This window comes from Protobothrops mucrosquamatus, unplaced genomic scaffold, assembly GCF_001527695.2.
Source record: "Protobothrops mucrosquamatus isolate PMUCROS unplaced genomic scaffold, P.Mucros_1.0 scaffold_276, whole genome shotgun sequence".
Taxonomy (NCBI): Eukaryota; Metazoa; Chordata; class Lepidosauria; order Squamata; family Viperidae; genus Protobothrops; species Protobothrops mucrosquamatus.
In genome coordinates, this window is record NW_015386352.1 from 718924 (window position 1) to 733744 (window position 14821).

General features: G+C 45.3%; 1 protein-coding gene across 1 annotated transcript in view; it reads right to left on the minus strand.

Annotated features, from left to right (window-relative positions):
- EIF4E2 (eukaryotic translation initiation factor 4E family member 2) overlaps nucleotides 1-14343 on the minus strand; it is a 21665-nt gene extending 7322 nt beyond the window's left edge. Inside the window, exons 1-4 of the mRNA XM_015831694.1 lie at nucleotides 14235-14343; nucleotides 6800-6838; nucleotides 4854-4968; nucleotides 3448-3582 (exon numbers count right to left, since the gene is read on the minus strand). Coding sequence (XP_015687180.1) covers nucleotides 3448-3582; nucleotides 4854-4968; nucleotides 6800-6838; nucleotides 14235-14254 — 309 coding nt within the window. The 5' untranslated portion in view covers nucleotides 14255-14343. The remainder of the gene's footprint in view (nucleotides 1-3447; nucleotides 3583-4853; nucleotides 4969-6799; nucleotides 6839-14234) is intronic.
- Nucleotides 14344-14821: the final 478 nt, after the last annotated feature.

Here is a 14821-nt window from a genome sequence, read left to right on the forward strand (position 1 = left end):
CTATCATGTCCCCCCTCGTCCTTCTCTTTGTTAAACTAGACATACCCAATTCCAGCAACCGTTCCTTATATGTTTTAGCCTCCAGTCCCCTAATCATCTTTGTTGCTCTTCTCTGTACTCTTTCTAGAGTCTCAGCATCTTTTTTACATCGTGGTGACCAAAACTGGATGCAGTATTCCAAGTGTGGCCTTACCAAGGCCTTGTAAAGTGGCATTAAGTGGATCCTGCAACATTATCCTGGGACACATATACTCGCCTTCATTTGTGGTTAACAAAAAAAAAAAAAAAAGGCTGCCATGGATTTTAGCAGACATTTGCCAGCCGTTCCAGAGAGTCGTGGTGCCCTCTAGGGACCAAACCTTATTTCTGATTAAATCTTTCGAAGAGGTTGCACGGTAAACCTCCCAAACTGTATTTAGGTAACCTTCTACTTCTATTCTCTGTGGCATTTCGGTGAATCGAACCGGTTTGTCCAGTTTTTCCCTTTTCTTTTTTTTCTCATCTTGCCTATTCAAACGACAGGCAGTCCTCGACTTACAGCCGTGCGTTCAAAGTCACGACGGCGCTGAACATAGCGACTTACAATTGTTTTTCATCCTTACGATCCTTGTAGCATCCCCCGGGGTCACCTGATCAAAATTCAGACGCTTGGCAACTTGACTCGTGTTTATGACGGTCGCTGTGTCCCCGGGGTCATGTAAATCCTCTCCTGTGACCTTCTGACAAGCAAAGTCAGTGGGGGAGTCGGGTTCACTTAACGAGCGGCTTTCTAACTTATCAACTGCAGTGAGTCACTTAACAACCGTGGTAAGAAAGGTCATAAAATGGGGCAAAACTCACTAAGCAAAGGTCTCGTTTAACGACAGAAATTTGGGGCTCAATTTTGATTGCAAGTTGAGGACTATCTGTACAGAAGAGACTGGACAGCCATTTGTCTGAAGTGGTATAGGGTTTCCTGCCTGAGCAGGGGGTTGGACTAGATGACCTCCAAGGTCCCTTCCAACTTTATTATTATTATTATTATTATTATTATTATTATTATTATTATTATTATTATTATTATTATTATTATTATTATTTATTATCATCATCATCATCAGTAGTAGTAGTAGTAATAATAGTATTTAAGATCATGTGTCAAAATGTGTTAATATATATTGACTATTGGGCGCCAAAGAATGGAGGCCTTTGAACTATCGTGCTGGAGAAGACTCCTGCGAGTCCCCTGGACTGCAAGGCGATCAAACCGGTCAGTCTGGAAGAGATCAACCCCGACTGCTCTTTAGAAGGCCAGATCCTGAAGTTGAAACTCAAGTACTTTGGCCACCTAATGAGAAGGAAGGACTCACTGGAGAATTGCCTAATGCTGGGAAAGATGGAGGGCAAGAGAAGAAGGGGACGACAGAGAAGGAGGTGGCTGGATGGAGTCACTGAAGCAGCAGGTGTGAGCTTCAATGGACTCCAGAAGATGGCAGAGGACAGGAAGGCCTGGAGGAACGTTGTCCATGGGGTCGCGAGGGGTCGGACACGACTTCGCAACTAACAACAAATGTTTTCTTGTACACAAGAGAAACCTGAATCAGTCAAACCAATCTCCCCTGAAAATTCACATTGTAGTTTGGGACACAAAAGCTCTTCTGGATATTTCAACTCAGAGATGAGACAACAAAAATGGTTGAGACTGCAGATCCCATCTTGTCTGGTGGGATCTGTTTAAGCTGGCTGTATAAGCTAAGGCTGAGAGGTGGTGGAGTTTATCAACACTGGAGAAGCACAAACTGGTTGGGCACACCTGCAGAGCCATTTCTTTGTTGGCTACAACATAAAATTCTGTCAATTAATAATAATAACAACAACAACAACAACATCCACATCTGCCTATCCCAGGTCCTTGGTAAGGACTTGATAGGTAGACAAAAATGCCAAATCCAGTCTGAACATCTGGCTGACTGTGCGATGATCAATAATAACAACAACAATAACCAGAGCAACAATAATAGAGTTGGAAGGGACCTTGTTCTAACTGTCAGGAAATTTCTAGGTTGCTTCTCTCCTTGATTAGTTTCTCAATCTGTTGCTTCTTATCCTGCTTTCAGGTGCTTTGGTGACTGCGCCAGTCACCAGGAGACGGTGAGTTCTAGTTCCGCCTAAGGCATGAAATCTGGCTGGGTGACTTTGGGACAATCATCAGGAGAAAGGGAGTTCTAGTTCTGCCTTAGGCATGAAAGCCGGCAGTCTTCCAGTATCTCAGGGGCTGCCCCAAAGAAGAGGGAGTCAAGCTATTCTCCAAAGCACCTGAAGGCAGGACGAGAAGCAACGGATGGGAACTAATCAAGGAGAGAAGCAACCTAGAACTAAAGAGAAACTTCCTGACAGTGAGAACAATTAATCAGTGGAACTACTTGCCTCCAGAAGCGGTGAATGCTCCAACACTGGAAGTTTTTAAGAAGAGACTGGACAGCCATTTGTCTGAAATGGTATAGGGTTTCCTACCTGAGCAGGGGGTTGCACTAGATGACCTCCAAGGTCCCTTCCAACTTATCATCATCATCATCATCATCATCATCATCATCGCACAGTCAGCCAGATGGATTTGGCATTTTGTCTACCTATCAAGTCCTTACCAAGGACCTGGGATGGGCAGATGTGGATGTTTGATGGTATTACAGATATTGTCGCAGGATGGAAGCAGTTCCTAGTAAGGCCGCCTTTTGCAATTGACTAATGGCTTATTTGTCAATGCCGATGATGGTGTTCAAGTGGTGCTCCAGTTGTTTTGGGATTGCACCCAAGGTGCCTATTACTATTGGTACTACCCTTGCTTGCCTTTGCCACAAGTCTTTCTATTTCTATTTGCAGGTCTTTGTATTTTGTTAACTTCTCCAGTTCTTTCTCGTCTATTCTGCTGTCTCCAGGCACTGCCACGTCCACTATCCAGACTTTTTTGTCTTTCTTATCGACAACTGTGGGTGTTATGTTGCAGGTGCTTGTCTGTTTGAATTCTGAAGTCCCACAGCAGTTTAATTTTATCATTTTCTATGACTTTATTATTATTATTATTATTATTATTATTATTATTATTATTATTATGGATCATCGCACAGTCAGCCAGATGTTCAGACTGGATTTGGCATTTTGTCTACCTATCGAGACCTTACCCAGGACCTGGGATAGGCAGATGTGGATGTTTGATGGTATTACAGATATCGTCGCAGGATGGAAGCAGTTCCTAGTAAGGCCGCCTTTTGCAATTGACTAATAGCGAATTTGTCAATGCCGATGGTGTTCAAGTGGTGCTCCAGTTGTTTTGGGATATTATTATTATTATTATTATTATTATTATTATTATTATTATTATTATTATTATTATATCCCTTATTTTTTCTTGGCCTGGACATCCCACCCCATTCAAGCCGCCTCGCAACCGCACGACCGCAATGCACTCACCGAGGCGAAGGTGCCGATTTGCTTGATGTTCTGTTCGTAACTCTGAGAGCTGGTGGGTCTCCCCGGGGTCCGCCTGGAGTACCAGAACGTGTAATTATACTGCAGAGGGTGCTCAGCCGGTCCCGGAACCGCAGCCTGTGTGTGTGAGACATTTAAACAACTCACTGATCCTGATGCCTTCCTCTAAAGCAGACATTTCCAGAGTTATGAACCCGCCTGTTCCCGCTGGCGCCCTGTGTGAACAAACCGTTTAGCTTCATTTTCTTTCTGAAATCCCCACCTCTCTTAATAGCTTGAAACAGACCGTTAGTCTGCCAGAAATGGACTACATTTTTAAGTCAGAGATTAGCGGTGCTCGCTGCTTGCTGGAGTTTCTCCAAATTGGCAGAGGACGAGGCTCCACAGAGGCCTTTTTTTGTGTTCCTTAAAAGCGGCTCGTTGCACAAGGCCGGTTCACAAAACTCTGCTTTACACGCCTTTATGTGCCTCTTGGTTGGAGGCAAACAGATCTTAAAGGAAGCAGATGGAGTTGAGTTGGTCTGACAAACGCCACAAAAGGGGTTTAAGCAAACCAACTCTGCTCAGTGTTTTAGACTGCCTGAATAGCAAAAGTCAGGAGTACAGCTCCCAATTAATAAAGGGCAAATCAAAAATAGCAATAGCACTTAGAATTATATACCCTCCTTCTATAGGAAGGGAGGAGGTTGAGGGAGGGAGGAAGAAAGGAAAGGAAGAAGAAAGGGAAGGAAGGAAGGAAGGAAGGAAGGAAGGAAGGAAGGAAGGAAGGAAGGAAGGAAGGAAGGAAGGAAGGAAGGAAGGAAGGAAGGAAGGAAGGAAGAATAGCACACTTAACAGTAGTGGCCAAAATTGTGGAAACCTTTTGGGGAAAGTGTATTTTTGAGGTTTGATGGCTAATAACACCACTTTTTTTTTTGTTTGGACCAGTACCAAGAGTAAAACATAAGAAGAAAATGGTTGCATCTCCAACTGTTGTCAAAGCAAAAACATCCGATGTTAGCAGCGTCGACACAGAGATCCCCAACCTACGGGCCGCAGCGCACTACTGGGCTGTGGCCTCAGTGCACACATGCATGTGTGCATGCTCAGCTGTCCTTGCGCCGGCACTAAGCTGTGAGCTTCTCGCCAGCGCTAGGAGAGCCGCGAGCTGGTGCTAGCAGCTGTGTGCATATGCTCACAGCTCCGTTCGCGCGCACGCTCAGCCACATTTGCGTGTGTGCGCATGCCACGCCTAAAGGTGCCTGTCCCTCCTTTTCCCACCAGGCCAACGCAGAAAGGTTGGCGACCCCTGCTCTAGAGAAAAGAGCAGGGGGCTGGGCTAGAAGACCTCTAATGTCCCTTCCAGCTCTCTTCTGATTGATTGATTGATTGAAAAGATGGGGACATACCTTCCTCTTGGCACTGCTTTGGGGTTTGTCTTTGTCGTTTTTTTCCTTCTCACCATCTTTCTGTGTGCTGTTCTCTTCATTCTGGTCATGATCGCCGCTGTCGTCATCCTTCAGGCTAGCGGGGAAAAAAGAAAAGAACGACAAAAAGCAACTTGAAAGCGAGAACGCCTGCTTTTCCTTCGAGATTAAAAAAAAAAAAGCCTTCGTGACCGAGTTCGGACTAGGGACAGTTGAATAAGCTACAGGAGCTATACCAGGGGTAGGCAACCTTGGCTCTTTTATGACTCGTGGACTTCAACTCCCAGAATTCCTGAGCCAGCCATGCTGAGGGGAAAGGGAGAGGTTTCCAAGCTGAGCCATGCTGGCTCAGGAATTCTGGGAGTTGAAGTCCACAAGTCATGAAGGGGCCACAGTTCCCCCGGGCTGGCTCAGGAATTCTGGGAATTGAAGTCCACCAGTCATGAAGGGGCTACAGTTCCCCCATGCTGGCTCAGGAATTCTGGGAGTTGAAGTCCACGAGTCATAAAAGAGCCCAGGTTGCCCACCCCTGAGCTATACCATTGAGTCACTTGGTTGGCTTGGGCAGCTATAAAAATTGAATAAATATACACGTTCCCGTGATACGTGGAATCCAAGTCAAAAACTAATAGCTTTGTCTGATGGCCTTAGATATTTTTATTTTATTTTATTTATTTTAAAAAAAGGATTCCTGAGGTGCATTATAGAACTTGTCATCCTACACAGCGGGGAAAACACCAAGGCCTCTTTCATCTTCAAACTGTTCGGTCAAATTACTTCCCAACATCAGAAGCTAAATCAATGCCACCGCGGGGAGAAATTGCAGACAGTTCAGTTCTCAAAGCAGAGAGAGTTCAGTTCTAGCAATCATTTTAGCTACCTGTCCCAGGTTTATCCAAGGCTGCAGTTTATTTCTTTATTTCTGAGTGCAAAACAGAGAGAGGGGATGTGAAGTGCAGAGCAACAATTATTTTGCGAGAAACCTTTTCCTGGACTAATTTGGGAAGCAGAATCCCCCCCCCTTAGACCAAGCAGCATTCTTATTTTCTCCAAGACAAGAAAACACCCATCACCGTGGAGGGGGGAGTGGAGGGAAGGAGAGAGTATTATTATTATTATTTAGTGTAAGTTCCATTTTTATTTACAAGCGTGGGCCGAGGCATTTACTGCAAGGAGTTAATTTCACACAGGTGACAATTACAGCAGGGGCCAAAATTGTGGAAACTTTTTGGGAAAAGTGTATTTTTCGTGTTTGATGGCTAATAACACCCCTTTTTGGGGGGAGTAGTACCATAAAATTATATATCAATGGAAAGATAATTTAATCAAGAACGTAATGCAACAAAGTTTGTTCAATTATCTGTACTGTATTCTGTGAAAGGTTATAGCCAAATAACCAGGAAAAGGAAGCACAACTTGCTTAGGTTGATCTCAGGTAGCTTTCCTTCACCTGATTGTAGCCAATGAGCACGAGTGTTTAGATTGGGTGTCCTCTTGTTTTGGGCATGAGCCAATCAGACCACAGTAGGATCCAGTTATTGATGTCCTGTATTGAAGCTGAGAGGAGGACATTGGTCAGTGTGTTATGTGATCGCTATCAAGTCGGTTGGTTTTTTTGTGTGTGTTCTTTCATTGAGCTTGTAAAACGTCATAAAATTAAAGTGATGGTGCAAAGAGTTGACGGGTCGCCCAGAAAGCGATGTAAAATAGTATTATTAAGTGAACAAGGCTGCAGTTATAAAGAAATGAGAAGAAAAATGGGTGGAAACTTAACCAAAGGTGGCGTTTCTACTGGACATTTTTCCCAAAAGGTTCCCGCAATTTTGGCCACTGCTGTACATGCCCAAATGGAGTGGTGGAGTGAAGGGAAAAAGCTGAGTTTGAATCTCTACTCAGTGAAAGCTTCTTCACTGACCTTCGTAACTTACCTAACAGGACTTTGAGAATGGCAAGGGGAACTATATGCCCTGTATTGAGAGAAACAAGAAGAGTGAATAACAATAACAACTTCCATTCAAGGAGAGTTTGCTCAGAGGCAAACTAATTTATTCCCACAATTCTGACCAGCAGAGTTAAAACTTAAGAGCTTGGCCTTCATCAAGACAAATTGTTCCATTTCAGCCTCTCTTTTTTCCTCCTCCTTCACCTGACCTGAGAATACAAACTGAGTTGCTGACTATCAATTCTTACAGCGTCATTATTTTTTAAAAAAATAAAAAATCAACAAGCATCTCCTTTTATCAACGCTGCTAACATCGGATGTTTTTGCTTTGACAACAGTTGGAGATGCAACCATTTTCTTCTTATGTTTTAGAGTTAGAGTTAGACGATGCTGGGGAGGAGGTGATGTGCATGAGAGTTTAGCTAGACATAACAATACTGGACCTAGCGAGAGAATCAAGGTTATTGAAATAAGAGATGATAAGAATTGGCTGGGCTGGAGAACTGGAGGGGAAGCCTGCATTTCAAACTAATTGGGGAATGTGATTTACGACTGTTAATTGGAGGAGGGAATTGTGCTTTGATACTATGTGCTGGGGGGGTGTCCAGTTTTTGGCTTTGACTGTGTTAGTGCCAAGGCTATGCTTCTCATTCTTTAAGGTAAACAATGCCGCGAAGTTCTTTGACGAGTTTCATCTGTCGGAACCAGGACATTATCATTATCTACAAGACTGTGAATGCAGAGGGCAGCATTCTGCAACTGTTACAGGTAATCCTCAATTTACGGCCATTCGTTTAGGGACCGTTTTTCATACTCATGACCGTTGCAGCATCCCCGGGGCTCACGTGATCAAAATCCAGACGCTTGGCAACTTGGTTCATATTTACAACAGAAACCAACCCCCAAGCTCGGAGAACGAACCTTCCCCCTCATAGAAGAGGGAGTCAAGCTATCACGTGAAGTTTTAATAACACTTTACAAGGCCTTGGTAAGGCCACACTTGGAATACTGCATCCAGTTTTGGTCACCACGATGAAAAAAAGATGTTGAGACTCTAGAAAGAGTGCAGAGAAGAGCAACAAAGAGGATTAGGGGATTGGAGGCTAAAACATATAAGGAACGGTTGCTGGAATTGGGTATGTCTAGTTTAATGAAGAGAAGGACGAGGGGGGACACGATAGCAGTATTCCAGTATCTCAGGGGCTGCCACAAAGAAGAGGGAGTCAAGCTATTCTCCAAGGCGCCCGAAGACAGGACAAGAAGCAACGGATGGAAACTCAGCAAGGAGAGAAGCAACCTGGAACTAAGGAGAAACTTTATTTATTTATTTATTTTTATTTATTATTCGAATTTATATCGAATAATAAATAAAACAGTCAGAACAATTAACCAGTAGAACCACCTGCCTCCAGAAGCGGTGAATGCTCCAACACTGGAAGTTTTTAAGAAGAGACTAGACAGCCATTTGTCCGAAATGGGATCCCCTTTTACGACCTAACAAGCCAAGTCAATGGGCGAAGCCCAATTCACTTTAACAACCATGTTACTAATTTAAAAATGCAGTGATTCATTTAAGGACCGTGGCAAGAAAGGTGGTAAAATGGGGCGAGACTCACTGAACAACTGTTTCGCTTAGCGATAGCTGTGGTCGTAAACTGAGGACGAGCTCTACTGATGGTCACCAAATTCCCAAAAGGCAGGCTGCTAGAGATCGCGCTTCCAATGACGATCTATGAGGGGTGATTCTCTTAACAGTAGTGGCCAAAATTGTGGAAACCTTTTGGGAAAAGTGTATTTTTGAGGTTTGATGGCTAATAACACCACTTTTTCTTTGGAGTAGTACCATAAAATTATATATCAGTGGAAACATAATTTAATCAAGAATGTAATGCAGCAAAGTCTGTTCAATTATCTGTACTGTATTCTGTGAAAAGTTATAGCCAAATAACCAGAAAAAGGAAGCACAACTTGCTTAGGTTGATCTCAGGTAGCTTTCCTTCACCTGATTGTAGCCAATGAGCGTGAGTGTTTAGAGAGCCAATCGGGTGTCGTTTTGTTTGGCAATGACCCAATCAGATCACAGTTAGGATTCAGTTATCGATGTTCTATATTGAAGCTGAGAGGAGGACATTTGTCAGTGTGTTATGTGATGGCTATCAAGTTGGTTGGGGGTTTTTTATGTTCTTTCATTTAGTGAGCTTGTAAAACGTAATAAAATTAAAGCAATGGTGCAAACAGTTGACTGGTTGCCCAGAAAGCGATGAAAAATAGTATTATTAAGTGAACAGGGCTACAATGATAAACAAATTAGAAGAAAAATGGGTGGAAACTTCAATCAAAGGTGGCATTTCTACTGTACACTTTTTCCAAAAGGTTTCCACAATTTTGGCCACGACTGTAGGTTCTACCTCCATTACCAGCTGCTATTGTAAGCTATAAAGGCCCGCTGGGGACCGTGCAAGCCTTCATATTTGAGTCCAGCGAGGTGCTTTGAAGGCAGGGGAGCCCAGACTCAGCACTTGTCCTGCAATTCTTCACAGCCGTTGTGTATTCAAAGGTCGCAGAGCACCTACAAAGGTTAGCCACACGATCTGGGGAAAAATACACATCTGCTTTGAAGACAGTTACTACATTGGCAGCACTCATGTACTTCGAAGCGTATGATACACAAAGCATCTAGTGCAGGGGTCTCAAACTCGCAACATCACATGACGGGTTGCGACGTATCGCACCTTTCCCCCCATTGCCGCAGCTGGGGCGGGCGCGGTTTCGGCATGACGCATCCGGCAGTTTGACACCCCTGATGTGGGTTCTCCCCCACCCCAGGCAGGTTGTGGTATTTTGTTTTTTTTTTAAATTAACCAAGTGTTAATCCTTTGGTCGTGACAGGGATTGATTGACTGGTTTGTCAGCCAAGTCTGACATCGTAGGCTGAGGGAAAGTGACTGGCCCAAAGTCAGTCAGTGGGCTTTTATGTCTACGGCGGGATTAGAACCCACAGCTTCCAGCTTTCTAACCCTTAATCCCTAGGCTGAACTGGTTCTCAAATATAAAGCACTACATAACCTCATCATACATGCACCAGCCTACTTAGTTGCCTAACATATGAAGAAGAAGAAGAAGAAAGAAGAAAAGATTATTTTAAGTTTAGTTTTACATTCCTTTCTCTCTCTTCTTTGGGGATATTTTATCTTCTGTTAAAAAAAAAAACACCTTTGTCAGATTTGTCATATGGGCAGAGTAGTCCAGCACAGCGTTGAGAAATTTAACTTTGTGGCGTCCCCTTTAAAGCAGGGGTCTTCAAACTTGGCCCTTTTATGACTTGTGGACTTCAACTCCCAGAATTCCTCAGCCAGGCACTCGTGCCTGGCTGAGGAATTCTGGGAGTTGAAGTCCACAAGTCATAAAAGGACCAAGTTTGAAGACCCCTGTCTTAAATCTAACAAATAAAATGGAGGCTGGCTGAGGAATTCTGGGAGTTGAAGTCCACAAGTCATAAAAGGGCCCAGTTTGAAGACCCCTGCCTTAAATCTAACAAACAAAATGGAGGCTGGCTGAGGAATTCTGGGAGTTGAATTCCACAAGTCGTAAAAGGGCCAAGTTTGAAGACCCCTGCCTTAAATCTAACAAACAAAATGGAGGCTGGCTGAGGAATTCTGGGAGTTGAAGTCCGCAAGTCGTAAAAGGGCCAAGTTTGAAGACCCCTGCTTTAAAGCATATGCATCCATTCCCAAGCAGGTTTCTGTTTTACGTGTTAAACCTGAATTTATCTGAACGAGCAAAACATTTAAAAAAATGTTCTCATCTCTCAATTTGGGTAGCAAATAATACCTCAGGGCAGAAAGCTCGACAACTGAAGACATAGCAAATAAATCTTTGTTGTTGGGAGATAAAGGAACTTCGGAAACTTTCTTGAGGAAAGAAAGCGGTGCCTGATTTATCAACATTCTGGCTGTTGAATGTTTTGTTTGCCATATACTTTGCCAGGAAAAAACAACAACTCAGTCTTAGTCAATTATGGGTAATACAGATGACTATAAAATAAAGCAACCCCTGCAAAGAATAGTTGGCCTAATTATTACATGGAAGTAGTCGCTTCAACAGGCATAGCTATAAAAATCTCTCTGATACACTATAGTTATTAAGAAGAAAAGGTTCCTTGGCATCTTCAATTTCAATTAGAACAGAGCTGGAAGGGATCTTGGAGGTCATCGAGTCCAACCCCCTGCTCAGGCAGGAACCCTATACTATTTCAGACAAGTGGCTGTCCAGTCTCTTCTTAAAAACCTCCAGTGATGAAGCACCCACAACTTCTGGAGGCCAGCTGTTCCACTGGTTAATTGTCCTCACTGTTAGGAAGTTCCTCCTTAATTCCAGGTTGCTTCTCTCCTTGATTACTTTCCATCCATTGTTTCTTGTCCTGCCCTCTGGTGCTTTGGAAAACCAGTTGACCCCCTCCTCTCAAATACTGCAATACTGCTATCATGTCCCCCCCCAGACAAACCCAAATTCTGCAACCATTCTTTATATGTTCATATCTGTTCATATCTGTTACCCCTTAAGGTATTTAACAAGGACTAGAAAGCTGTGCTAATGCCAGCCAATATAAATAAGAAAGCTGTGTTCATGCCAGCCAACATAAATAACAAGCCAGAACAATTTCTCATTTAACATTTTTTTTTTTGAAAGGCAATTGGAGTGTGTTTTCCTTTGAGGAAGACATTTTGCTTCTCATCCAAAAAGGTTAATCAGTTCTGGCTGGATGGAGAGGGGGGAAATGGAAAGATTAGTTGTGACAGGATATAGGGGTGGTGGGAGCGGTGGACGGACAATACTAATACTAATAATATAATAAAGTTGGAAGGGACCTTGGAGGTCTTATAGTCCAACCCCCTGCTCAGGCAGGAAACCCTATACCGTTTCAGACAAATGGCTGTCCAGTCTCTTCTTAAAAACCTCCAGTGTTGGAGCATTCACCGCTTCTGGAGGCAGGTTGTTCCACTGGTTAATTGTTCTAACTGTCAGGAAGTTTCTCCTTAGTTCTAGGTTGCTTCTCTCCTTGATGAGTTTCCATCCGTTGCTTCTTGTCCTGCCTTCAGGGGCTTTGGAGAATAGCTTGATTCCCTCTTCTTTGGGGCAGCCCGAGATGTTGGAACACAGCTATCCTGTCCCCCCTCATCCTTTTCTTCATTAAACTAGACATACCCAATTCCAGCAACAGTATGTTTTAGCCTCCAGTCCCCTAATCATCTTTGTTGCTCTTCTCTGCACTTTCTAGAGTCTCAACATCTTCTTTACTTCGTGGTGACCAAAACTGGATGCAGTATTCCAAGTGTGGCCTTACCAAAGCCTTGTAAAGTGGTATTAACTCTTCACCTGATCTTGATTCTATCCCTCTGTTAATGCAGCCTAGCACTGGGTTGGCTTTTTCGGCAGCTGCAGCACACGGCTGGCTCATATTTAAGGGATCGTCCACTAGGACTCTGAGATCCTTCTCACAGTTGCTACTATTGAGCAAGGTACCCCTATACCAGGGGTGTCAAACTTGCAACGTCACGTGATGTGTCATGACGTATCGTGACTTTTTTTGCCATTGCTGGCAATGAGGTGGGCGCAGTTTCGCTATGGTGCATCCGGCCCGCGGGCCAGCAGTTTGACACCCCTAACCTATATTACACCTGTGCATTTGGTTTTGAAGCTTCTTGGATGAGAAGTGAAATGTCTCCTCCTCCTTCAAGGAAACACATAGTCCAGTTGTCTTTTAACCGAACACCAGAGTTGGAAGGGACCTTGGAGGTCTTCTAGTCCAACCCCCTGCTCGAGAAGGAGACCCTATATATCATTCCAGATAAATGGCTTTCCAATCTCTTCTTAAAAACCTCCAGTGTGGGAGGACCCACAACTTCTGGAGGCCAGTCATTTTGAAAAAGCACCTTTGAGACAAGCATGACTGGGAATCTCCATAGACAGCAGGGCTGTGGACTCACCCAAGGCCTTCTGCCCGGAGCTTGGGAAAATTGATCCTTCCAGACCCTCCGGGGACCCCAAGGTTGCCACGAGCCCCATACGCTTGTGACCAGCCACAGGCAGTCCTCGACTTACAACCGTTCGCTTAGTGACTGTTCGAAGTTACAGCGGCACTATTTTTCGCAATTATAACCGTTGCAACATCCCCCCGTGATCACGTCATTTATATTCGGATGCTCGGCAACTGACTCATATTTATGACGGTGGCAGGGTCACGTGATCACCTCTGGCCATCTTCTGGCAAGCAAAGTCCATGGGGAAGCCGGATTCACTTAACAACCCGTGTGACTAACTCAGCCGCTGCACTGAGTCACTTTAACAGCTGCGGCAAGGAAGGCCGTAACATGGGGCAAACCTCACTCAACGGATTTCTCACTGAGCAACGTAGATTTTGGACTCAACTGTGGTCGTAGGTTGAGGATCGCCTGTTACGTTCATGGAGAAAGTAAAGGCTGCCTTCAGCCATCAGCAATGAGAGACAAGCCCCACACCCCCGTTGCCCTTTCTTGGGGCGCTGTTCGAGTCCCCTGCTAGGATTTCCTGATGGTCTCCCCTCCAAGGGCTCCTGGGGAGGAGCTATAGCCCATCGTCCCCTGCCTGGGACAGGTCCGGCTCCTTGGCCTCAATACAGGCAGTGCTCAACTTACAACAGTTCTTTTAACGACCGCTCAAAGTCACAATGGCACTGAAAAAAGTGACTTATGTATGACCCATTTTTCAGAGTTACGACCTTGGCAGCCTCCCCAAGGTCGTCAAGTGATCAAAATCCGGGCGCTTGGCAACTGACTCATACTTATGACGGTCGCAGTGTCCCGGCCTTTGTGATCCCCTTTTTCGACCCTTCTGACGAGCAAAGTCCAAGGGGGAAGCCGGATTCACTTAACAACCGCGCGACTAACTTAACAGCCGCAGTGATTCGCTTAACGACCGCGGCAAGAAAGTTGGTAAAACGGGGGCAAAAGTCACTTAACAAACGTCCTCCACAGAAATGTTGGGCTCCATCGTGGTCCTAAGTCGAGGACTACCTGTACCCTCCCTCCCTCCCTCCTCCTCCCCCCCCCCCAGCATTTCGTAAAACAGCTGCTTAGACATTCCTGCTCCTTTTGGGTCTTTACTTTTGACGATGAGGACTAGAACCTTGGCTCCGGGCTTGAGGAAGCCGAAGCCCCGGAGCCTGTCAGGGGCTCCACTGGAAGTCCCCGAAAAAGGTTTAGAGTCTTCGGGAGTCCGGAGTAAAAGGGTATTTCGGCGAACCCCGCTTTCCCCCCCCCGCCGCTCCTGGGACCAACTGCGCACGCGCCACGGCTTCCCCCCCCCCTTCCGACCGGGAGGCTGACGCGAAGGTCTTCCCTCCGGCCGTGTCCCGCAATGCCGCGGCGTCCCGACTCACTCACGCGTCGAATTTGTTGTTCATCCTCTTCGCTCCGTCACTCGAAGCCGCTTCGCCTCCCCTCAGCCGCACGACTTCCGTTCAGCGGCCTGCCTCTCTTCCATTCGCAGTCTTCCCCCACTTCCGGCTCGGCGGAACCCTTGTCCTGGGCGGCGGCTTCTGCCCGGTCTGAAGAGGCGGTAGGACTCCGGCTGCTTGCTGCGAGAGACTTTCTTGACTGTGGCACTCTATGGTTTAGTCCCTCGACGTCTCGTCATCCCTGTGCTGCTTCTCATAGAGCAGAGAAACAAGAGAAGCACCTCCGTTGCGCGGATAGGCTGTTTCCTGGCTCGTGTGTTTAAAATCTGAGAAGCGCCCGTAGAAATCACGGCCGCGCAAAACTCGCGAATGAAGCAGGTTTTGCGCAACGTGGGAAGGGCTGGGAACCCCTAAAGGGGTAACTATGCCTCCAGAAGTTCAGGGTGCTCCATCATTGGAGGCTTTCAAAAAGAGACTGGAGAGCCATTTGTCTGACATGGCATAGAGCAGTGTTTCTCAACCTTGACAATTTTAAGGCATGTGGACTTCAACTCCCAGAATTCCACAGCCAGC